This window comes from Theobroma cacao, chromosome 9, assembly GCF_000208745.1.
Source record: "Theobroma cacao cultivar B97-61/B2 chromosome 9, Criollo_cocoa_genome_V2, whole genome shotgun sequence".
In the NCBI taxonomy this organism is placed as follows: Eukaryota; Viridiplantae; Streptophyta; class Magnoliopsida; order Malvales; family Malvaceae; genus Theobroma; species Theobroma cacao.
In genome coordinates, this window is record NC_030858.1 from 37,889,535 (window position 1) to 37,912,734 (window position 23,200).

The 23,200-nt window shown below is 36.5% G+C and overlaps 4 protein-coding genes across 5 annotated transcripts; 3 read left to right on the plus strand and 1 right to left on the minus strand.

The window, feature by feature from the left end:
* Positions 691-3,136, minus strand: LOC18590960 (probable glucuronoxylan glucuronosyltransferase IRX7). Its single transcript, XM_007016806.2, has 4 exons — positions 2,488-3,136; positions 2,033-2,397; positions 1,700-1,950; positions 691-1,594 (listed from the first exon to the last, which is right to left on the minus strand). Exons 1-4 carry the CDS (start codon positions 2,777-2,779, stop codon positions 1,129-1,131), a joined length of 1,374 nt encoding a protein of 457 aa, XP_007016868.2. The 5' UTR covers positions 2,780-3,136; the 3' UTR covers positions 691-1,128.
* LOC18590962 (protein NUCLEAR FUSION DEFECTIVE 4) lies at positions 10,173-12,589 on the plus strand. Its single transcript, XM_018126461.1, has one exon. The coding sequence runs from the start codon at positions 10,555-10,557 to the stop codon at positions 12,292-12,294; it is 1,740 nt and encodes a 579-aa protein (XP_017981950.1). The 5' UTR covers positions 10,173-10,554; the 3' UTR covers positions 12,295-12,589.
* LOC18590963 lies at positions 13,717-18,817 on the plus strand. 2 transcript variants are annotated; one of them, XR_001929160.1, is made up of 13 exons: positions 13,717-13,878; positions 14,364-14,538; positions 14,640-14,702; positions 14,834-14,939; positions 15,111-15,215; positions 15,303-15,379; positions 15,500-15,614; positions 16,345-16,417; positions 16,831-17,022; positions 17,175-17,295; positions 17,683-17,907; positions 17,983-18,129; positions 18,437-18,817. XR_001929160.1 is itself a non-coding variant. In XM_007016809.2 (13 exons), exons 1-12 carry the CDS (start codon positions 13,802-13,804, stop codon positions 18,028-18,030), a joined length of 1,377 nt encoding a protein of 458 aa, XP_007016871.2. In that variant the 5' UTR covers positions 13,718-13,801; the 3' UTR covers positions 18,031-18,034; positions 18,437-18,817. The 2 variants fall into 2 exon arrangements, 1 of the variants encoding a protein (XP_007016871.2); XM_007016809.2 differs by having other exon boundaries at positions 13,718-13,878; positions 17,983-18,034.
* Positions 19,418-21,939, plus strand: LOC18590964 (shugoshin-1). Its single transcript, XM_007016811.2, has 8 exons — positions 19,418-19,890; positions 19,968-20,005; positions 20,117-20,225; positions 20,320-20,343; positions 20,447-20,515; positions 20,772-20,913; positions 21,045-21,105; positions 21,381-21,939. The coding sequence occupies exons 1-8, from the start codon at positions 19,726-19,728 to the stop codon at positions 21,679-21,681; spliced, it is 909 nt and encodes a 302-aa protein (XP_007016873.1). The 5' UTR covers positions 19,418-19,725; the 3' UTR covers positions 21,682-21,939.

A 23,200-nucleotide genomic window follows, 5' to 3' on the forward strand; every position in this document is an offset into this window, starting at 1 on the left:
TAAAGTGTGCGAGGTTTACATTTGTGAGTTTTGGTAACATTTTCTCTTGCATGAATTCACAATGTCTTTATTGCAGTTCCGCTCACCCTAACATTTTATCATAAAATCCTTCTCTTTTGTAAAAAAGTTCACTTTGTAAGAAATGTACCGCTCTCATTTTTCGCCACTAGATGAGGCAGAGAACCTGACCTGACCAATCAAGTATTTATTTCAAAATCCAAGGTTCAATCTCCCACTCAAAACAAATGAAGCAGCGGCACACACATACAGTACAAAGACAGTGAAGCAACGACGAAAGAGAAATAGCCTGCTGACACCCAGAAAAGCGAAAGGCAACCCTGAAATTTTCAAAAAACTCTGGCCCCAAGGCCCCAGCTGCGTTAAAACCCAGAAATGGTTTCTGTTTGTTAGTTTTAAATCACACCGTATCCCGTGAACCACTGTCTCCACACAAAGGCCCCATTCCCCTCCTTCCCACCACGCACCACTATCCTTCCATCTTTAAGTCACTCTGACATTTTTCAGCTGCCACTGTAGCCTATTTTAACTCTCTCTCTAGCTATCTCTCTCTTCTGACAAACTCTGCTAGCAGAACCCTCTTTTCAAAGCCATTTACAGGACAATCCCTCCTTTTCCACAGAACAAAAGCTCATTTTTCTTTAAAGGTATATACTTTACACGATTTAGGGATCTCAAAAATGCCCATGGAAATGAATAATATACACAAAACCAGTGTGCACCAAGTTCCAAAAACACAAATCAAAACTTGAACATGGCCAGATGGGCTGTCTTGTCCCTATGAAAACCTATTACATGTTGTATTATATACCCAAAAAATAAGTTTCTTTGTTCTCTTTCTCCATGTACAAAGGCTATTTCTATAATTAACTATGGTATTTTTCGAGGAAAAATCTCAAAAAAAAAAAACAAAAATTATCATGCTTTTTGGTGGGCCCACCGACCCATTCGTATAGAATAAAATAAAATTCTATCCTTCTGATAAATACACCGGCCATCCTAGCTGTCCTCCATTATAACTTCCCCATGCAGCCGCATTCACCTTGGGGTAGAGCAGTTCCTTAGCTGGCAACCCGATCGCCCAAGGAACTCATCCGACCTGTTCTCTTCCTATTGGCTCGAAACCCTTGACCTCTTGTAGGACCGGTCCAGCTTATTGTAAAGCGAGTCGAGAACCTGCCACGTGGCGTCTCCTTCTTTCATGTGATCATTGAACAGTAGAGCCCGCGCGACCGCCGGGTCCCACAAGTTTTTCTGGATCGTGGACAGATTCGTCGCCGCGACGTGTTCCAGGATTCTCCCCAGCATGCCGACGTCCCTTTCCGACACCGTGAGGGAGATTTCTGGCCAGTTCACGGCGGAGGAAAAGGGCAACCGGATACCGTCCGCTATGATCACCGGGACGCAGCCCAAGGCCACGGACTCAACAAGCCTCGGGCTCCAAGGGGCCCACCCAAGTGGACACAAACAAAAGACCGACCGTACGATTTCTGACTGGTAACCAGCGAATCGATGTCTTTGCAAGTAAAACCTCCGGTCTCCATTGTATCTCCGCCAAATTTCCGTCCTCACCCTCCTGGAACCGAAAAAGAAGACATTAACATGGATAAACACGTAATTTTCCATGCAATGATTAAATACCAACTTCGAACATGATTGAGACTTTGATTTTGGAACTTACTTGCTGTAAAATTTTCCACTAATGTTTTTGGGGTGGACCTCCATTTTGCCCCTGAAAAAGACCATGATGTCTCGGTTCCCGGTCAACGGAGCTTTCTCTAGGGTCTTCCGTACACTTTCCGGCGGAATATAAGGCGGTATAAGAACATTTTCAACATCCTGACAAGGGTGCTTGTAATTAACCCCGAAAGTTTGTAATATTATCGAGTTCTTCAGAAACTCCGGAATCCCATCATCAATAGCTCTATCCTCCTTCAATAAGAAAACTTTAAATTATAAAACAGATTAAAGGTTCTTCAAAAAGACATTCTTTTGAGAAATTATTTTTGCTTACCATGGCGTGGAAGCAAGCTCCATAATCATGGGAGGCGACGAAGATGTGATCGAAACCTAGGGAGCGGTTCCAGAAAGGGTAATTCGTGGAGATAAGTTGGATAGCGGAGGATAAAAGAGAGCGAGCATGGCCAATTGCAGGGAAACCATTAACAGTGCTGAAGTTGCAGGCGACATAAACAGGGACAAAAAAGAAATCAGCTTCGTAAGGGTCGAATGTTCTCAAGTCGTAGGTGTTCATCAAGGCTCTGTGAATTGCCACCTCTGAGGCAAACAAGTGGTTGCTGCATCGCTTGTTGGAAAGCCAGTCTTCGTTGTATTCTGATGGTAGTTCATAGATGTATATCTTCAAGTCTTTGAACGAAGCTGCCAAAGGGAAAACAAAGAAAACATTAAAAACATTGCTTTCAATAGAAAAAAAAAATGGAAAAGATTAGTCAAAGAAAAAAACCAAACCTGGGTCTTTGTGTTTGGATTTATGACTAGTTTTGTTGACAGATTCAAACAAGACACGAGACGCTATGGAGGATTTGGAACCAGAAACTCGGGTTTTCGACAAAGGGATTGGCTTGTTACTAATGAAGAAAGAGGTGAGAAAATAGAGGGTAAATGAAAACCAAAGAACCCATTTGTAGTACTTGAAAAACAGGCTTTTCTCATGTTGTCTGCCTTTGTGTAATATCCTCATCTTCACATAGAACCCTCTGTTGTTCTTCTTGGGTTTCTGCAGTTCTGAAGCCATCTCCATTTAAACCCCCACCCCCCTCCCTCAAAACACAGAGACTTAAACAACAAGCTGTAACAGACGATTTTTCCCCTCGGAGGAAGATCAAGCTAAAGACAGTTGAGATGGGGCTTTCGGTTTCTGGTTTTGGTTGATGAAGTACAAATTAAGATAAACAGAGATTGAAAGATAGATACAGGTTGGTTGACACTTCGTTTTTGCACCCAAAAAAATCAAACAAATTCTTCCTTATCTTATTGCATAACAAGTTTGGTTAGGTTCAGCTTTCATCAATGGAAAAAAAAATTAAAAAAATAATTACTTTTAGAAAGACAGACAGAGAGAAAGAGAGATTCAGAGAGGTCACATGGCGATGCAGCAGAATGGAACTCGGCGTAGGTCTCGGTTTCTATGTTCTGTTTCTTCGATTGGTTTAAATGACAGGACTGCCCTTGTTGGAAGTCCTTTGTTAGGGTGGAATGGTACGAGGACGTTTTGGTAAATAAATGAAGATAGTATCGTGTTAACCGATAAGCCTGCTGTAAGCATTGGATTAATCAAGGTGCCTGCTTGATTTTTAATGAAGTGGTACCTGGCTAATTAAGGTATGGTGGGTCCTAGTGGTTAGATTGCTTTTGATCAACGGTTGAGATGTCTTATGCTGTTGATTTGAAATCACTTGAATGCTCCTGCAATGGTTGGAGGGAAGGGTTTGTAATATTTAATGGGTTCTTAAATATGAAAATTACTGCAGTTGTACCTTTTTTTTTAATTTTATGAACTAATTCATTAAAGGGGGAAATTTGGAGTAGGAAAATGGTTTAGCAATTAATTATCTCAATTTACTTTATACTCAAATGAGTTTTTAAATTTCTATTTATATTCACAAAAATCTTTAATATTAACAAAAAATTAATTATTTTCAAAATTAACATCAATTAAAATTTTATGTCAACCTAATATACAAATTGGTTTACTTATGCCATCACATAACAAGTGATATGATCTAATGATTAAATACGTTAATCATCACGTGATCATGTAAGTTAGATAAATCATATGTCAATTAACATTAGATTTACTGATGATTAGTTATTCATCAGGGTTAAGAAGAAATCAATTTTTAAAAATATGAAAAATTCAAGTGAAAATATAATCATAATTCATGTGTTTTTATATTATTTGAGAACAGAATAATGGAAGAGGGGGTGCAGCACATGAATAGAAATAAGCCAAATGGAGAGTTCCAAAAGGACGTGGACAAAAAAATTTTTAATCGTAAAACTAATTACTCGCATAAACTTATTCACGTAAGATAAATAGTCAAATTTGGTCTTTAGTTCCGAACGATACTAGGATTTGTGACATCTTACCAACCATACAATGTTCGAAAATAAGTCTTTATCCGCGGTTAATTTAATAATTAGTATCAAATTAGAATATTAAGAAATAAAATGGCAGCCGCATGCCACTAGTTAGTTTGAAATATTCCCATTTTTTTTATTGGCTATTAGTCTTAAAATTTAATGTAACAAATGCATAACTAACCCTATGCTTTGACTAAAATATATAGTGGAGGAATTGGTCCCTTTCGACTTCGAGGATCTGAGACCATAAGAAAAGAATAATTTTGTTGACTTTGGGCAATCTAGAGATTGAGAAACTGAAAAATGTCAGTTAGAATGGTCCTCACCTTATGGGCACCTTTAGAAGGATTGATAATAAGTAATATGTAAACGGGTGTGTGAGATTATTTAACCCGTTTAAGTAGAATTAGGTATTTTATAAACGGGCAAGAGTATGTAAACGGGTGTGTGAGATTATTTAACCCGTTTAAGTAGAATTAGGTATTTTATAAACGGGTAAGAGTAACGTATGGGGATAGTAATTTTAAGATATTTGTTATTTAAATTTAATTACAAGTTGTGAGTTTTGGAATATTTATTTTAATTTTCTTGTTTTTTAATACATATATATCTCTTATAATTAACAATTTATTTGTTTTAATATATAATATATCTAAATCTAAAATTTATTTTAAATTTATTAATCTAATTTTGACTATTGAAATATATAAAAATATTTAAATTTTATTATTTATTATTGATTATGGATCGAGTCAAGGTCTACAGTGATGTTTATTTTATTTTTAATAAAATAAACAAGTTCAAATTTTAAAAAAATATTATTAATCGGATTTGGATAAAATATGGATATTATATTTTATAATCAAATTCAGATAAAAATATTTCAAAATTAGTTAATATTGTATCCGTTGTCATCCCTAATCTTGTGCTGCTTTACTTATAGTACCAATGGATTACAATAATTAAATACCATTCATTAAATAGTAGCAAATACTAATATTAACCTCCCTATCCTTGAGGTGTAAATATGGCAGAGAAATCTTTGGTTTAACACATTGAAAACCTGTTTGCCTTTTTCTGCCAATCATTTCTCACAAACAGTGCATGATTTCCATGGCCACTCACAAAATCATCAACAACCCCAAAAAAAATGCTTCTTCCACAAGAAGAATAAGAGTGGGATTTCGATTGCTTGTTTGTTGTTTTTTTTTTTTTTTCAAAGAGTTTCGTACACGGCAAGGAGAGAAAAAGCAAAATCAATGGAGGACTAGAAAGTTTTCGCCTTGATAGGAACATGAAACAGCAACAGCTAGCTATATTTAGGTATTATAACCAAAGAATTAATTATTAATTACGTAAGGTTTTAGTTCCTAGCCACGTATAATAATCGATATGGTCTGGCACTAAGCTCGTATTTCTTACGTCTTTTTCTCTATTTATCTTTTATTTTAATTTTCATAAAAAGTAATTAATAATTAATATTTAGAGACGAAAGAATGTGAATTTTTTAATCTCTTTTCACGAATTATGTAGTTTTAATTAAAGAAGATAATTATGAGTTAGGCCGTAAGGGGTAAGTATGAATGATGAAGTTGCTTACTAATTAATTGCGGGAGGTGTCCATTCCTTCAACATCATGGTTGGCCCTTTGGGTGCGTTTCTCCTACGTTATCTGTACCATCAAGGATTTTAGACCTTTATTTATCGAAGGAAAATTTAGTGGCTTACGTATGAAGGCATTACGGGAAGCGGACGGTGAAATTCTACGGTAGAAATAACTTAATTAATTGAATTCGGTTATTAATCGATTAAAAGAGATAATTTATTTGATTATTTTGATCTAAAAGTGTTTAAAATTTAAAATTAAATCGACCGAAGATCAAAACTTAAACAATGACCAAGGACTAAATTGACAACAGTCTTTCTTACGTATCTTAATGGTAAAGATTAATTGAATTCGAATAAAGATTTTTTTATATATAATTTCATCTCGACCCTATAAATCAAATTATGAATAATTAAAAAGCAATAAATGGAAAGAAATTTTTTTGTCACATAAATGACAAGAAAATCTTTGAACTTTACTCATTTCTTTAATTAAAATTTTAATTTTTTATAATAAAATTAACGGTAGCCAAATCTAATATTACATTTTATTTGAAGGAGAATGCAATTAAACAGTTCCTCTATGAAAGCAACATTTGTAGACACTCAGAAGTGGGAAGCAATCACTTCAAAATTGAAATTGAGATTCCAAATTCAAATCAAGGAATTACTTTTAGGGTCCCACCAAGACAATACCTTGACTCAAAAAAAAGAAGAAAAAAACAAGTAATAATTCATTGTTGATGAGGCAATGGTTTGGACAATTAGATGAGTTTCATCATCATGGGTGGAATCATGATCCTTTTTAGATATCAGCATCATTGTCATTGTGGTTGGTCCTTGGGGATAAATTATGCTCCTTCAAAACTTTTTGAATGCCTTTAAAGAAGGTAAAAAGGAGGGCCTTTCCAGCTTAAAATAATTTGCATTTTGTTTGTTTTCTGATTGATTTGGAAGAATATGGAAACTTTGGGTGGTAAAGGGTATCACAGTTACTAGTGAAAACCCTATTTATTACTGATCATGGCAATTCTCTTTACATTCTATCTCATTCTATTCTGCAATATTTGAGAATCACTGTCGATATTCCTGGGTGTTGGTCCAGGACAATCCTTTGTTCCATGGTCGTGGGACTGTTTCCAACCTGTACTAGCAAAAGCTTCAAAGATGCAATCATGGATTCTCCCCAGAGGCCACAATTACCCCTCCTGTCATCCTCATCCCTTCTTGTATGGTTTTACCTTCCTAGTAGTTCTATGTACTACAGGTATGTTCATATCCATGAGTCTTGAGGGTGAAATTTTGTAGCTGGAGAGAAGGAAGGAAAGCAGATGGAACTAGAGGTATACAGCAAGTGGTGGAATGCAAAGCTTGTAAAGTCAGTGATCATGGCACTTTTGAGTTCAAGATTTTCATACAAAAGATTATTCATAAACAAAAGGTAAAAAAAAGTGAATCATTCAATTAAGAAATACAGGGACCACTTTCTGAGGGGATGAGAGCCCTCCTTTGTATGAAGGGAAACAATCAATCAAACCAAACTAGAATATCCAGGTGGAGAGGAAGCCTGTTTTGGGGCTTGCATCCTTTCATGTAATTGCTCTCATTGGACCATCTGGAAGACTGGGATTATTGCAATTAACCTTATAAAAAGGCTGAAACATGGAGGCCCCCTCTTTTCTTTAGTGTTCATTTGGATCATATCCCTCTGACAAAATAAACTCTTAACAAATTTTTGCACTCCTGGAGATAGTTAGAGCCAATAATAAACCTGTCTAAATGCTGTCCTGAAAGTTATGAAAGCATTGAAGAAAAGGGTCCCCCAAGACCGTGCTGGAAGACCTTGAATCTAAGCAGCTGAAACATTTTGTTGCGGCCACTGACCCTACCGCCTTTGCAGTGTGAGCTGTCTGAGAACATGCTAGGCCAAATATTTGTGTTGGGGAGAGGAAAAGAATGTGCTGAATTATTGGTAGAAAGAACCTTTTTGTCAAAGGGGACAAATATACAAGCATATTGCCATGTTTCCATGTACTCATGGGAGGGGAACAGTGAAGGCTCGGGAAAATTTATCGAAAACAAGGAAGCTCATTGTTCATCGTGCACTAAAGCATCTTGCTTGACTCGACAAACTACTGTTTTGAAGCACTCATAAATGGTAATTCGGATGATAAACCAACAATATCAGATTAAACCTTAGAGATTGATCCCAACTAGATTCTGCATTCAATGGATTTCATTAAATAGCACATATATTTACATCAACACATCAACTTGAGATTGTAGTCCTTTTTCTTTTGCTTTTCTGGCATTTGTTGGTTCTGAACTTTGAGTAATGAGTTTGAGTGGGCTGTGTGCCCCCACCTGGTATCTTTTTAGAAACCCAAAGAGGCTATAACCTTGCAGAGAGATCAGAAAAACAAAACCCAAGACTACTCGTTTATGGACCTTCATTGAACCCACGAATCCTTCTTCTGAATGGCCTTGAAAAGAAAGAATAGACTCTACTTTATGGACCTTTGTTGTTTTGTACACAACTAATGGTCCTCCTTCATCTTTTTCCCGCTGGGCTCATTTTGGAGATGGGTCTTCAAAGTAAGAAATGAATCAGAAAGTTAAGCCTCAAGTTTTCATCCATTTATGAACTAAAACAGACTCTTGGGCTTGGGTTATGCATTTACGTACCCAGATTCCCAAGGCAAGGCGCAGGGCCGCAGGAGGTCTGTTGCAAGGAGGGCTTTGCTTATTGCTGGTAATTAGCAAGGTAAACAGCTTTGACAAGACCCAGATAACAACTTGCTTAAGCAGGTTTGCTGCTTGTACAACCTATGCAAACTAACTTGTAAGTTAGGATCAAGAAACATTGTATTTCTTAAGATCGTTTAATTCTGTTTCTTTTCTCCCAATCTCACTCATTTTCTCATCAGGAAGCTTGGAAAACATAAACAACACAAAAAGCATGGCCTTCAGCCTTTCAACATCTGATAGCAAACATCATATAGGGAACATGCGCCATTCCCTTAAACATGTCCCAGAAATAGTCAGGTTGGGAATGATTTCTAATGATGTTTTAGTTGACTTCGGTTCGTCCTTCCTCCTTTCTTTTTTCTCCTTTTACACTTTGGGTGATGAGCAACCTTTTGGAAAAGCAACACCAACTGATAAAGAACATAATCTACCTCTTAATCTGTTCCTCGTTTCTAGGATTCCATGTCGTTTGATGGAAGCCATGTGCATGATTAGATCTTAGTTTAACTTCTATAATTCCACATCTATGTTGCCCATTTACAAAAATTGCCGTGGTATCTACTGCCATTGCTTTCAGGAATGCCTGCAGGAAAAGTTTTATCTTCTCCTCAGCTTTTGCTATGGGAATTAAACACCATATCAGAGTTACTAGTTACTAACTAGTAACTAGTCCTTGAACCTATAATTTTCAGCCATTTTATACACAAACTCTGGTTTTTCAGAATATATTTTCCAGAAGATTGTGCTAATGTCCAGCAATGAAAGAAACCAAACACAGCACCATGACTCCATGAGGTGTACAAAGCATGAGGTGTACAAAGCATAGATCTTGGATCATTTCTGTTCTGTCACATACCACCAAACAATGTGAACAATTGCGCAGAATATTCTTTGCCACTATAGAACTTCACCCCCCAAATCCCTTCCGCAATAAATGGGAATTAACACGAAATCTGTTGGAAAAAGTTCCCTAGCACAGTGAACTTGAACATGGATAAGGAAAATGTCTTTATTAGTGGGATTGTTGCACAGCATTGCCAGTGAAATACTCCTTGTGACATATCCAACAAATTCAATTATTGGATATTGATTTGCCTAGGCACGTGCCCTCTAGTTTTCATGTGAATTTGCTCATCTGATGATCATTACAAGCTCCATTGATTTCCAAACATGTCGGCCTCATGCCATATTGCTGTCAATCTAGAAAGTGACTGCATCTTTTCTTATTGCTTTAACCACTAAAGAAATTGGTCGAGAAAGGGAAGACAATACCATATCTTTACCAGCACATGTACACACTGTATTTCTCCATAAGATTTATCTTCCAATTTCTGAAGGTTTTTTCCTCAAATAAAGTATTTGTATACTTTTTGTTTCTCGTTCTTGGATAAGAGTATTTTTATCTGATAAACTTCAAGTTGACAGTTAGTAAATATCTCAGCCTCATAATCAACTTTTTCCCTTTTGGGGAAACAACAAAAGGAAAATATAGGTAAAATGCCTAAAATGTTCACCTAAAATGTCCATTATTAGAGACAAGTGAAAAGGAAGGTCACCAGTAACTAATAACAATAAAAAAATAAAAAATAAAATCCAGTTGGCCACATTAATTAGACATTGGGGCATTAATCAGACTTCCAAATTTGTAGATTAAATTTCAGATTTCCAGCAAAAATCCAACTTATTTCCCTAGATAAAGGGTTTGTTTCGCAAGAGAATAATCTGAGTTAAAGCAATAGGGGGCCTTAGCCTGGAACCAAAACAAAGACAAGTAATCCATCCCTGTCAAAGTTTCTACAAAGCAGCCTACCAAACATTACTCTAATTAGCCCTTATCATGCTATACCGCAATTTTTTTATCCGACCGCGAACTTTGTTTGTCTTTTTTATAATCCTTTCTTACTAACAACTCTTCAACAATCCCAAGATTTAGATCAACATATCCTGTTTTTCTTCTTCTTCTTCTTCTCCTGTCCAGTTGCAAGGCCTACAAAGGAAAATACCAGGCTAGAGTTTTTCTTGACCAATTCTCTTTATTCCAATTTCCATAGCCTCAGGACAAGAGAGGAATTGGAAATCATGGTTGAAGAAGCAATGGGCAGTGTCTCGATCAGAAGAGGTCTCAAAGGCCATGAGTTGTTGCCGTTCACAGTACAGTTCCTTAGAGGCCGATGGTTTGCACTGTTTGCCTCCTTCCTAATCATGGCTGGAGCTGGTGCAACATATTTGTTTGGCACATACTCCAAGGAGATCAAAGCTACTCTTGGTTATGATCAGACGACACTCAATCTCTTAGGCTTCTTCAAGGATCTCGGTGCTAATGTTGGGGTCCTTTCTGGCCTTGTTGCTGAGGTAACACCAACTTGGTTTGTGCTCCTACTTGGGGCTGTACTCAACTTTGGGGGCTATTTCATGATATGGCTAGCTGTGACCGGAAAAATAGCCAAGCCAAAGGTTTGGCAAATGTGCATTTACATCTGTGTAGGAGCCAATTCTCAGAATTTTGCAAATACGGGAGCTCTTGTAACCAGTGTCAAGAACTTCCCTGAAAGCAGGGGTGCCATGTTAGGTCTCTTGAAGGGCTTTACAGGGCTAAGCGGAGCTGTCATGACACAACTTTACTTGGCAATATATGGAAATGATTCAAAATCTCTCATCCTCCTTATTGGGTGGCTTCCGGCTGCAATTTCAGTGATATTTGTATACACAATTCGGACAATGAGGCCTGTTAGGCACCCAAATGAGCTTCGAGTCTTGTACCATTTCCTCTACGCCTCGATCGTGCTAGCAGTTTTTCTCATGGCATTAACTTTGGCTGAGAAACTGCTCACTTTCTCGAAAGCAGAATATGCTGGTGCTACCACAGTGGTTTGTTTCCTTCTCTTTGTCCCTCTCTTTATTTCCATTAGAGAAGAATTAGTAGTATGGAACATCAAGAAACAGCCCATAAACCCTCCAAACGAGATAGCGGTAGAGAAGCCAAGAGCAGAAGCAGTTGAATCAAAACAAGAGGCTTCGAACCTTAGTTCCCCAAAACAAGCTGATGAAAAGGCAGAAAAGTCTTGTTTCCTTACCATTTTTGATAGGCCTGACAGAGGAGAGGACTACACAATTTTGCAAGCACTGACAAGCATTGACATGTTGACTCTGTTTCTTGCAACATTTTGTGGACTTGGATCGAGCTTAACAGCCGTAGACAACTTGGGGCAGATCGGTGAGTCGCTTGGCTATCCGAATAAAACAGTAACTTCTTTTGTGTCACTTGTTAGCATCTGGAATTACTTCGGGAGGGTCTTTTCTGGGTTTGTCTCCGAAACCCTGCTTGCAAAGTATAAGCTTCCGAGGCCACTCATGATGACAGCAGTCCTTCTGCTTGCATGCATTGGCTACCTCCTGGTCGCCTTTCCAGCCCCAGGTTCACTCTATATAGCGTCAATAATAATTGGATTCTCATTTGGTGCGCAATTGCCATTGCTTTTCGCCATCATTTCTGAGCTTTTCGGCCTAAAGCACTACTCTACATTGTTCAATTGTGGACAATTGGCTAGTCCTCTTGGGTCATACATATTCAATGTGAAGATTACTGGTTGGCTGTACGACAGAGAGGCATTGAAGGATCTTGCAGAGAAAGGTCTAACACGGTCCTCAGTGAAAGAATTGACTTGCATTGGCACTCATTGTTACAGGGTACCGTTTATAATTTTGGCTGCTGTTACATTCTTTGGAGCCTTGACTTCTCTGATTTTGGTGGTGAGAACTAGGAGTTTCTACAAAAGCGATATATACAAGAAGTTCAGAGAAAATGCTGAGAAGTTATGATGCAGGAAAGAGTCATTCGGCCTAGGCATATGATATAGAATGGCGGTGAGATTGAACTTGGTTCGCAATTGATACAGGACTAATGACACAGTTGCAAAGTGGGTTTGTTCCTATTTCATTTCCCCTCCCCTTGACCCGGATGGTTTCAAAGGCATTCCCACCTTGTCATCTGTTTAAATTTTTTATGTACAATTACTACCTCGTAATCTAAATTTGCTTTCAGAAAACATTGGACAGTGCTCGGCGGGGAATGCTTATATCATTTGGCTTGTGATGGCATAACTTTTGGCTTTTATCATTTGTTCATATCTGCTCACACTTTTTTGTCAGCATTACATGACAAAAGAAGCCTCAGTCTCAGCCTGACAGCCACCCTTTTTCCCCAAATCAGAGATATCTTCTTCCTATGTGTAAGAATCTGTGATTCACGGGTGGGTTCTTGGCAAGTGGCAACTTGTGATCGGGTGGATTCGGAAAACACTGCATGACTTTGAAGACTTCCAATTTGTCTGTTAGTCTCCACAGCATGTGGTTTTATGGAATTTAACCTGTTCTAGTTCTAGGAGTGGTTTTCTTTTTCAGCTAGAGTGGGATTTTGAATCTTGGTCAGCCATGCCAAGCCAATCCAAAACCATCCACTCCCCAGTCTCCACCTCCTAGGTGCCTCTGGCCCATTTCCCATCACTCATCCCCACATCAGGGATGAGATATTATTGCAAGAAACATGAATCTATACAAAAAAACTTGTAAACAAATAGCAAATTGCAAATGCTTGTTTAGCTGTTTACTACAAAAAAATGTAATACTATAATCAGATCAAGTCAAGTCAAGCCATAACCAAATACCAGCTGCCATTGCAGCAATTGTGGATCAAATACAGTACTATTTCTATTCATCCAAAGAAAACTTAGATCTCGTCTGGCATTACGTTTAGCAGTAGTTTAATGGGTTCATTTCTCACGTTAGTCAACAGCAATGTCAAATTAAACCTTAGTATAGTACTATAATATATCTTCTTCTCGCTATATTATATTGCTCCTAGTAACGATCTTCCATAGCTCCTCCTCTATCTATGGATGTTTGAAGAAAACAAGAAGTTCATGTGGATTTAATATTGAAACTTAGCTGTGAAATCCCGTCACTATCTATATTATATTTTGCTAATTGGTTCCAAAATATTATATACCTATAATGGTCCTCGTTTTATTAATGGGTTCGGTCCATCTCCTGTCAAACCCAAAGCGTTTGCTTTCCATTTGTAGTCGTTGAGCTTGGAATTTGGCCCAAAGATAACAGGCCAGTTAACCCAAAAAATTCTGGGCCTGTAACCGGTAAACCGCCACATCTTTCAAAGCGCTTGCTTTCTCATGGTTTTGGCGCTAATTGGCAACCATAAAAGGCGAAAAGGGAGAAAAAACTAGAGAAACAAGAGAGCAAGATTACAGGGACAGGAAGTTTACCAGGGTGTGCCTTGTTTTGTTTTTGTTTGAGGTAGAGAAAAACTGAGATGATGGATATTGATGATCCACTTGATTTTGAGAAAGAAGACCCATTTCTTATTAACCCTGTTGTTTCCAAGAAAAGGTTTTCATTTCTTTCGCTTCAATGGCTGCTACTCTTCTTTTAGTTTTTCTCTTTTTTTCCCAATTATATTCTCTTTTATATTCCGAGTTCTTATCTGGGTAGTTTTTTTTTTATCTTTTTGTTGTAGAATTTGATGCCATTTGGGATTTGGGTTGCTAGGGTTTTGGGTATATGTATTTATTGTTATTTTCAGTTTGAATTTACACTTATGAAGTTGATTGAGTATCCATCTGTTTGAACTTGGTTCATTTCCTTAAAGATGGAAACTTGTTCAAAAATTTTAGGATTTTTTAATTGAGATTTCAGAACGCATTTACTTTATTATGATTTTGCTCTCCCATTTATGTTAAATTAATTTGATCTCTGATGATGAGAACTGGTTAGAGCATTTCCAGCGTATTGAGTGTATTACTATGTTCAGTTTTTAGTAGTTATGCAATTCGATTTGATTCTTTGCAATTATGTTCTATGTAAATGTTATTTAGGAAAAAGCTTATTGGATTAGATGATCTTTTGAGCGAACATTACAAGGAGCAAAGCAAACTTATTGAGAAGGAAGCCAAGAAACAGACAAAAGCTCAAAAAAGCTATGATTCTGATGAGGATAAAAATGGCAAAGAAGCTAAGCTTTCAAGTCTTCTTGATGATTGCCAAGAACAGGCATAGAAAATACCTTTCCTATTTTTATTAAAAAAATTTATGTTTTATTGTGTTTTTCATTTTTTTAGCTTGACTGAAGTGCATGTACTCTTCTTTTATAGATGAAAGCAATGAGCGGTGAGGAAGAGTTGTCTGAGTGGGGCATATTCGTCTTTGGAGAGCAGGTGCTTTCATGAATAACATTAGTTTATCCTGCTTGATATTGTGCTCATTTACTGGGAGAACTTCTTCCAAGGGACCAGATTTTTCAAATGACTGAAAATCTCTATTTTTGGTTTCTCTATGCAAATTACAGAAGACTTCACCACTTTTATCTTTTCCCGAGCTTGGAAGTTGGTCAATTTTGAAGTCTTTCATGAATAATAGGCTCAACTCTCTGGTGGGGCTTGCTACAGAACAAGGTCTTTAATTTTCTTGTACTTTCTTTCTCATTCTTTTTTAAATGCTTTTTTCTACTTTCAATATCAAGTTGTAAATTGCACTGACTTCTAGTTTTTTATAATATGCATTCTGTTCAGCCAGAAACGAGGTTTCTGTGTGTATCACTGACCTCTTTCATGTGTTCTTTCCAGAGTGCTCTTTCCTTGAAGGGTTATTGATAAATGGGTGGCTCTTAAAATTGATCTTGAAATGTGGTCGTGTAGAAAAATCAATAGCTGCATGGACCTTTTCTTTGAGTGAGTATATTTTTAACTCCTTGCCCCAGCTTCTTCATTTACCAGTCAGTTGATGTTTATTATGTGCTTATCTCTTGGTTTTATCAGTTCTGTATTCATCAAAAGAAGAGTTGAGGTCATCTGCTTGTGAATTCTGGTGTTCCATTCTTTCATCAAAAGTTCAGGTAATAGATATTTATTTTCAAAGACTGAAAACTAAATTTTGATATACACTAAAATAATTACATTCTACTGTTTTGGGTCTTTGAATTAATTATTGTTTGTCGGCTGTAATGCTTGTCCAGGTTGGTGTGCCACCCATTGTAATTGACTGGTTCCCCAGCTATCGTGAACTAAAGAGTGCCCTTGAGATATACGGGTTTCGTTTCAATTTTTCATCCAACATATCTGTTAAAAACAGTAAGCACTATTGTCTATTTGCCAGCTTCTAGTCCATTTCATCCAGCAAATAAATTTAGTACTCTTTTATTTTCTGTAGAATATGACAGACATCTTCTACGTAACAAGTTAGTATGCATGACATAGGGGTGCCAAATCTGGAAACTCAAAGGATATAGGTGCTAGAATACACTTATGTAATTAAAGAACTAACACCTGTGTTCTTTTAAAAGTAAATGTGATCCCAAAAATAGTTTAGAGAGTACAACGACCCAAAATAATGAACCAATGAAGACTTACGCCCATCGTACCATAAAATAAATTAACCTGCGTACCCCGTTCCCAAGTCCATACCATGTCCTGGAGCGTACCACGTTCCTGATTACTATGTTTTAATCATGAAAAATGCTATGACTTTTCAGAATATGTATTGCTTACTCAAATCTGATTTGTCAATTAGTTTTTTGAGGACATGAACCATTGTAACAACTGATTATATATGGTACAATACCTTGCCTCCTTTCCTATTTACATTTCCAGTGACTCAAATTTTGAACACTTTGTCATCTTACTTTGCATATACTGTGCATTTGAATTCTCTCTTTTCCTCTATCCAATATATTGTATTCAATGATTTAGATCTTGAGTTAACATGCTTGGGGTCCATGCCTCATTGGAGTTGTGGTCTTTTTATCAATAATAAAGGATTATCTTCCCATCTTATCTTTCTCACATCAATTTTGCTGCTTAGATTCTGTTTGTAAAGGGCCACCTCAAAACATCATAACCTGGATCAAATTTACAGCTGTATGTTGTCAAGTAAGGTATGTGAAAAATGGAGCTTCTGATCTCAAAGTATGTAAGTGCATTTTATTTAATGGATTTTTCTTGTGGTTGATCTGTAAGTTGCATGCGACTATTAGTGCTAACTAGGGCTTAACATGTACAACAGAAAATGTTGAATTGCTCCCACATTTCTTCCTCATTAGTTTGAGATTAACAAAATTTTGTGTTATATGTTTTTAAAATTAGTCCCTTAGTGTTATATTGCTGTTTGAGACATACCAACAAACGAAACCAAATGTGTATGTTGGCTTTCCTAAAAGTTGGAGGTTGCACGCTACATTAGTAATATTATGTGTGATAATCATTACATGATGCTCTCACTGTGAAGTTTTTGCCCTTGTTCTCAAATATTGCTGATTTTGAAGCAGTATGACATTGGTTCTCTTTGCAGGTGTAAACAGTCTGTTTTTTTGGCATCAGACTGTCAGGAGCTGGCAGAAGTCATCATTTGTCTATTCTTAGACCGGCGAGTTCAAGGTCTCTCTGTTCTTATGAGCAACTGTCTGCAATCAGTTATCAGTTCATTTACAGAAGAAGAATGGATTAACTGTTATTGTGAAATAGCAAAATCTCTTGCCTCAAGGTTATTATTCTTTTCTAATAGTTTCTTAACCTAGCCCCATTCACCTGCCACCCACTGCTTGAGTGCATATTATTGGTTACGTTTCACTGATTTCCCTTTTGCTGTTTCTTTTTTGCTAGTTCTTTTCTTATGCTTGCCTGATATGAATGCAGAGTTCCTATGGACTTGAACTGCTTGCGAGCGGTGCAATGCATTTCAGGAGTCGATCCTCGTTCCAAGCATCTCAGAAGTGCTGTTGCCTTCCAAATTCTGGTTAATTGTTTTGAGAATGAGGTAGCCCTCTACGTTTTACATTATATTCCTCTGGATTTCTGTACACTTAGACAACTATACTTGCTTGTTTATTAGTCTCCAATGGAATGTTCTTATTTGCTTGCAAATCTCTTTCTAGTCACTGTTACAATTATCATAACATATTGTTTTTTATGAACTAATGCATGTGCTTATGCTAATTGTTCATGTGATGTCATACCAGCAGCATCCAAAATATAGTAATTGTAATGTATTGTTTGTTTAAAACAGTAAATCAATAAGTTAATAACCATTTTTTACTCTTAAGTTTGATTTTAGCATCATATTCTGAGTGAAGCAACAAGTACCTTAAATTAGTGTCGGAAATGAGTTTAGAACCTTACAGATTGACATTGCCATCCTTCTCAGGTTACTGATGAAGAAGGAATCCTGACTTCGCTTATCTCAATAAACGTGAAAGAAAAGGCCTGTGATTTTTTCAAGATGTACCTCTATCTGGTTTTGACTGAAAATTGGCTTCAATATGATCCAATGTTGAGAGATAAGCCAGTGATTCGTGAAATGTGGGGTCTCTTTCTTCGAAACTGTTCTTGCCAAATTACCAGCACAGACCTGAGGTTGCATGCATCAAAAGTATGGAACCACACATTCCTCTTATCTAGCTCTGACTCTGGTTGTTTTCATTTATTAATTCCTTCTATCTTGCAGGTTCGTAACAAAGCTGCATTTCTTCTACAAGGCGCTGGCAACAATTAATCAAGTATAAGTTCTAATCCATCCCCAATAAAGAATGTAGAGATGTTAGATACTGAAAGTAGCCAAAAGAAGTTAACCTGGCATAATTTGGGGTTTGTGGTAAAGACATATTGTCTCTTTCTCTGCCTCTTTCTCCCTTTCTTAACTACAATTGATGCTTGGACAAGAGATCTTGAAATCCTTCAAATCCATTTGCTGGTGTTAGCACCCTCTAGCATATTTTGGCATGCATCAAGGCATTGCAAAGCAGAGAAATTTCTTTCCTCACAGATGGAGAAACGAGGGGTTAATAATTTATTTATTTTTTGCTGCTAAATACTTCTCGAGTGCTGTACTCTTTATTGCGCCCAAGTTACTGTGAGGAAAGCACTTCCTGACTTCATATGACGAAATTCAATCTTTGCAGGCAAGGCAGATGGGCAAAGCTGCAAAAACAAAAGCAGGTGCAGTGTTTACAGAATCATGCAGATTCAAAAGCAGGAGATTTTGAACACGTTGACATTTTCCAGAATATCCCATTTCTACATTCTGGGGTTATTCAGGGATCAATCCCATTCAGTGGATCTATGTATATATAAGTTTAACAATGACTGCAAGCCCTTCCTCTTTGTCACTTTGACTTGGGGGATATGGAGGATGCTTGAGATTATGAGATGTGTTAGGTAGTGCAATATATAAGTAGGTAAATGTTTTTAACCAAATGTTCACTCCTTAATTATTGCTACTGTTATTTTTTATTCCAAGATCTAGCACTTCCCTTCTCTTAAGGCAAGGGGGTATGCAACTATGCAATGGAGCCTAATGCTTCATCAATGGCACCTTTTATTTTTGTTTCTAACTTCCATTTAAAAAAAATTTCTCTACTTTAATAGTTACTTAAAAAATCAAAAGTTATGTGGGAGAATAGGATTCGGGTTATATTGGATACATTATTAATGTATAAATTTTATATATTTTCATAAAATCAAATGTTTTTATCTTGATAATAAATAAATTTTATAAAGAGACGAAAATAAGTAGAGAAGTAACAATGAGTAAGGTTAATCATTTGTTTCTTTGACCTAAACACGAATTAAAAGTTAAGAATTTTAAAAAAATTTAAAAATATTTATTTTAAAGGATTTTTTTAATTTTTATTTAGGCAAAACAAGTTCTTAAGCAAAAAAGGGAAAAAAAAGATTGAAAACGCCAAAGGAAAAAATATTCTTAAGAAAAAAAAGGAAAAAAGAAAAAGGAAAAAGGAAAAGAAGGCTAGGAACAAGGTTCGGAAATTTAAAATTAGCTTCGGGAGCAACGAAATGGCCTTTTGTGATTTTTGGCGCTTTGCTTTGGAAAGCCGTTAAGAGCTCCAAACCTCTTATTCCATAGTATCTTCTCTTTTGCCTTGCTACTTTGCCTTTGTTCGTTTGCTTTCTCTCCTTTTTCTTTTCCTCTTTATTTCCCTCTTCATTTCTTTCGTTTGATCTTTCCCTTATTCTCTGGGAATCCAATCCTTTGTTTCACAAATCAAAGTAGAAATAAAAGAAAGATTTCAAATTTGCTTCTTTATTCTTCATTCTTAAAGAACAAAAGCCAGTTCTTTCTAAATCTTCCCACTTCATTCTTCAATTTTCTTCTTTTTTTTAAAAAATTTTTTGCTTTAGTCTTCCTCAACCTATCGAGTTTTGGGGTTTTCTGAGACAGTTTCTGGGCAGAATGGGTGGTGAAAGAATGGCGAAAAGATCATCTTTTGGGAGCATGATGAGGAAGAGATTGTCTGATATCACCAATTCACAGACACAACCCAAGCCTTCATGCCAAGAGGAAAAGCCTCAACAGATTTCTGCTGCTACTGAAGACTACATTAATCAGTTAATTAAGGTATTTTCGAATCTGGGTCTTGTTTATTTTATGTTCTTTTTGTAATGCTAACCTTGGGCTGTTTGCGTTTGAAACAGGAAAAGATGACATTGATGAAACTTATTGAGGAGAGAAAGTATCCTTTTCTTTGTTCTATCAAGTCTTACGTTTTTTTCTTTTTTTTTCCCAGTTTTCTGTCATTAAATGAATGGATAGAGATTTTTTTTCCCTTAATTTGATTGAACAGTAAGATTATTGAATTGAGTGGAACTGAATTGCAGAATCTGAGAAATTGTTTGCAGAAGTTACAGCTACAGAATTGGAACCTTGCTCAATCAAACAGCCAGATGTTAGCGGTCTGTTGGCTTTGTTGATTTTGTTAAGTATGATTTCATTTCTCAAGTATTCAACTATTAATTTGTTATTCATTGTTTTTTGCTGGTTTTTCAGGAGCTTAATTTAGGGAGAGACAAGGTGAGTTTGTTCGGAAGTATTCACTCTTTCAGAAAATTGGTGTTTTGCATCATGGAGTTTTAAACCTATTTCAATTGGTATAATTTGGTGTCAATCTTTTCAGGTGAAAGCTCTGCAGCATGAGCTTGTATGCAAGGATGCTTTACTCAAAGCAAAGAACCTGGAAAAAAAGGTTAGCATATTACCTTTTTGTCATTAGATTTAGAGTTAAATAATGTTACAATGCACCAATAACTATAAGCAAATCTAGATGTCTGAGCAGCTGCATCCTTACTTGCAAGAACTGGACAAATTTACTGCCATTTGTTGCTAGTAGGATTGGTGTGTGCAATCCTTTCACTTTCAATGTGCCTACAATGGATAATGAAATTTTCAACAAGAAAAGATTCTTGCACTTCAGCCTTTTCATTTTTCTATTACGAAAGCAGGGAAAAGCTGATATCAACTGTCAAAACACTGGCTTACTGGGGGAGACTGGGGCGCAGGCAGCTGTGGAATGCATACAGCCTAAAGCTAATGATGATGACAAGCCTTCTAACCGCAACAGAAGACGCAGTACTAGAAGTCAATGTAATTTTTATATTCTTAGATGATGGATTAGCTTGAATCTTCTAGACTACCTTTTCAAGTTTTATTTTTTGTCTTTTTTATCTCCTCTAAATCTGTTATGTTGACATATGAGATCTGTGAGCTATTTGCAGCAATGGGCCCTTCAACTACAAGCCAAAGAGGTGCAGATAAAGAAAAGATTGAAAGCAAAAGGTCAGCTAACACATCAATTACTTGACAGAAGGCATTTTAACTGTATTCATTCACTTGACAAGCTTTTTATTCTTTCCCTTATCTTGCCCCATGGACCATAATTTTGAACCTGTAACTTGCTACTTTCCAACACTGAAAACCAATTTTATGGGATACACTTTAGGTTAGAGTTCTGAAGTACTGCACGATTCTCTTCCCTCGAAAGAATTTTAATCACCCCCCACAGCTTACCTACCTTACTTAATAGAACAAGTCTGCTTTTTCTTACCATGTAGGCGTTGTTTGAGAAGGCAATCTGCTAGGTTCAAATCCCAAGAGCGAGAACCTACAAAGAATCTGTTTGAGATTGAAGATGTTAATTATGCAGCCGCTCAGCAACTTGATACTCCAATGCATGAAGATGATCCAACTCCTTCATTAGTTTCATCCATTACAAAGGAAGAAGCTTGCAACCCAATGACTGGCAAACAAATACTGAAAAGACCTTCATTCGGAAGACCATTACGCAAAGCAGCTGAGAAGGTGCAATCTTACAAAGAAGTTCCACTTAATGTTAAAATGAGGAGAGAAGACTGAACAGCAATCATCATTCCTCATATTTCCAAGAATCCCTTCATGTTTCTGGTATCTTACTGTAAACCTATGTATTGTTGTTTGTGGCACTTACATTATTTTTCTCTGTTTATTTGGGATGATTTTTAAAGTTACTGTAAAATGAAAAAAGGGCTTGCTAATTATCAGTGAACAAATCTTCATGTGTTCATCTCTTAGCGAACAAAGCATTAGGGGCCAAAATATCTAATCAGACTAGCTCAGAACCCATTGCTGCTAAAATGGAGTGCTGATTCATGCAATTTGATACACTTAAAACAACTGTAAGGATCCTTAATGTTGCCATTCATTTTGACAACAGCTTCCAAACAACTGGGTTTTGTCCCTATTTAACTGCTGAATGATTGTGTAAAAAAAAAAGAAAGGAACAAGACAGAAAGAAAAAGCATGGAAGATCTTGCATTCTCAAGCAAGATTTCCTCGTTTCCTCTAAAAATCCTTTTCTAGGCCAGCTGGAACCAGGCTACCATGCAACTTGAGGGAAACCCCAAGATAGGTGATGGAGGATCCCTTTACTCTAAATTGTTTCTTCTTTTGTTTCTGATTGAATTGCAAGTTTTTGATTGATTTAACTTTGATGTTCTGTTCTTTTGTTGCTCCTGCACGTGTGTGAGAGATATGGTCATGAGGAACTTTCCTTCTGATTTCCTTTTTTAAATTAATTATTATTAATTACTTGTCATTTTTATTAGCCCAATTAGAAATCATGGGCTTTGGATTTTTCCAATTGATCCATTGGGCTTGGAAAGACAGCCATGGCCCATGCATGACATGACGTCCCTAAAGTTAGTGGGTCCAATGCCTTCCTGTGGAGTAAGATTGAATGAACCATAAAAATATTCTAAGTTCAAAAGAAATTTAAAATAAGGGGCTATCTAATTAGGAATCTAATGTACTCGACTTAAATCTTAATCCTAAAGATTATTTTAATTTATTAATTCATGATGTACAAGTTTTCACACAAACGAAGCCGTTTAAATAAGTACAAACGTTCATATAAACTATAATCACGCATGCTGCAATTCCCTATTTAAAAATTTCATATGAAATTTACTCGTATACATAAAATTTTTCGAAAAACTATCAGTTGGGAAAAATTTTTCACCTCCAAAAATATATAAAATAAGGAAACATTTAAATAAAAATCTAATCTACTCAAACAAAATCGTTTAAATAAACATAAATGTACATAAAATATAATCGTATATACTGTATTTACTCACTTAAAGATTTTTGTGCATAATTTACCCGATAGTTTAGGAATTTACATACAATGTTTCAAAGAAATAGCCAAAAAGGAAGACTTCCCAAAGCCATAGCTGTTTGAAAAATGGTAGTAAAGAATTTGGTAAGCAGACAAGAAGTGGGCAGTTACCAAATTTGGTATTGGGGGGCATGTGAATTAATCTCACTAAGTCAAGGACACCGATCCTCTGTGAAATCTTTGATCACCAATATTCTTCATACAACTATAAAGAACTCA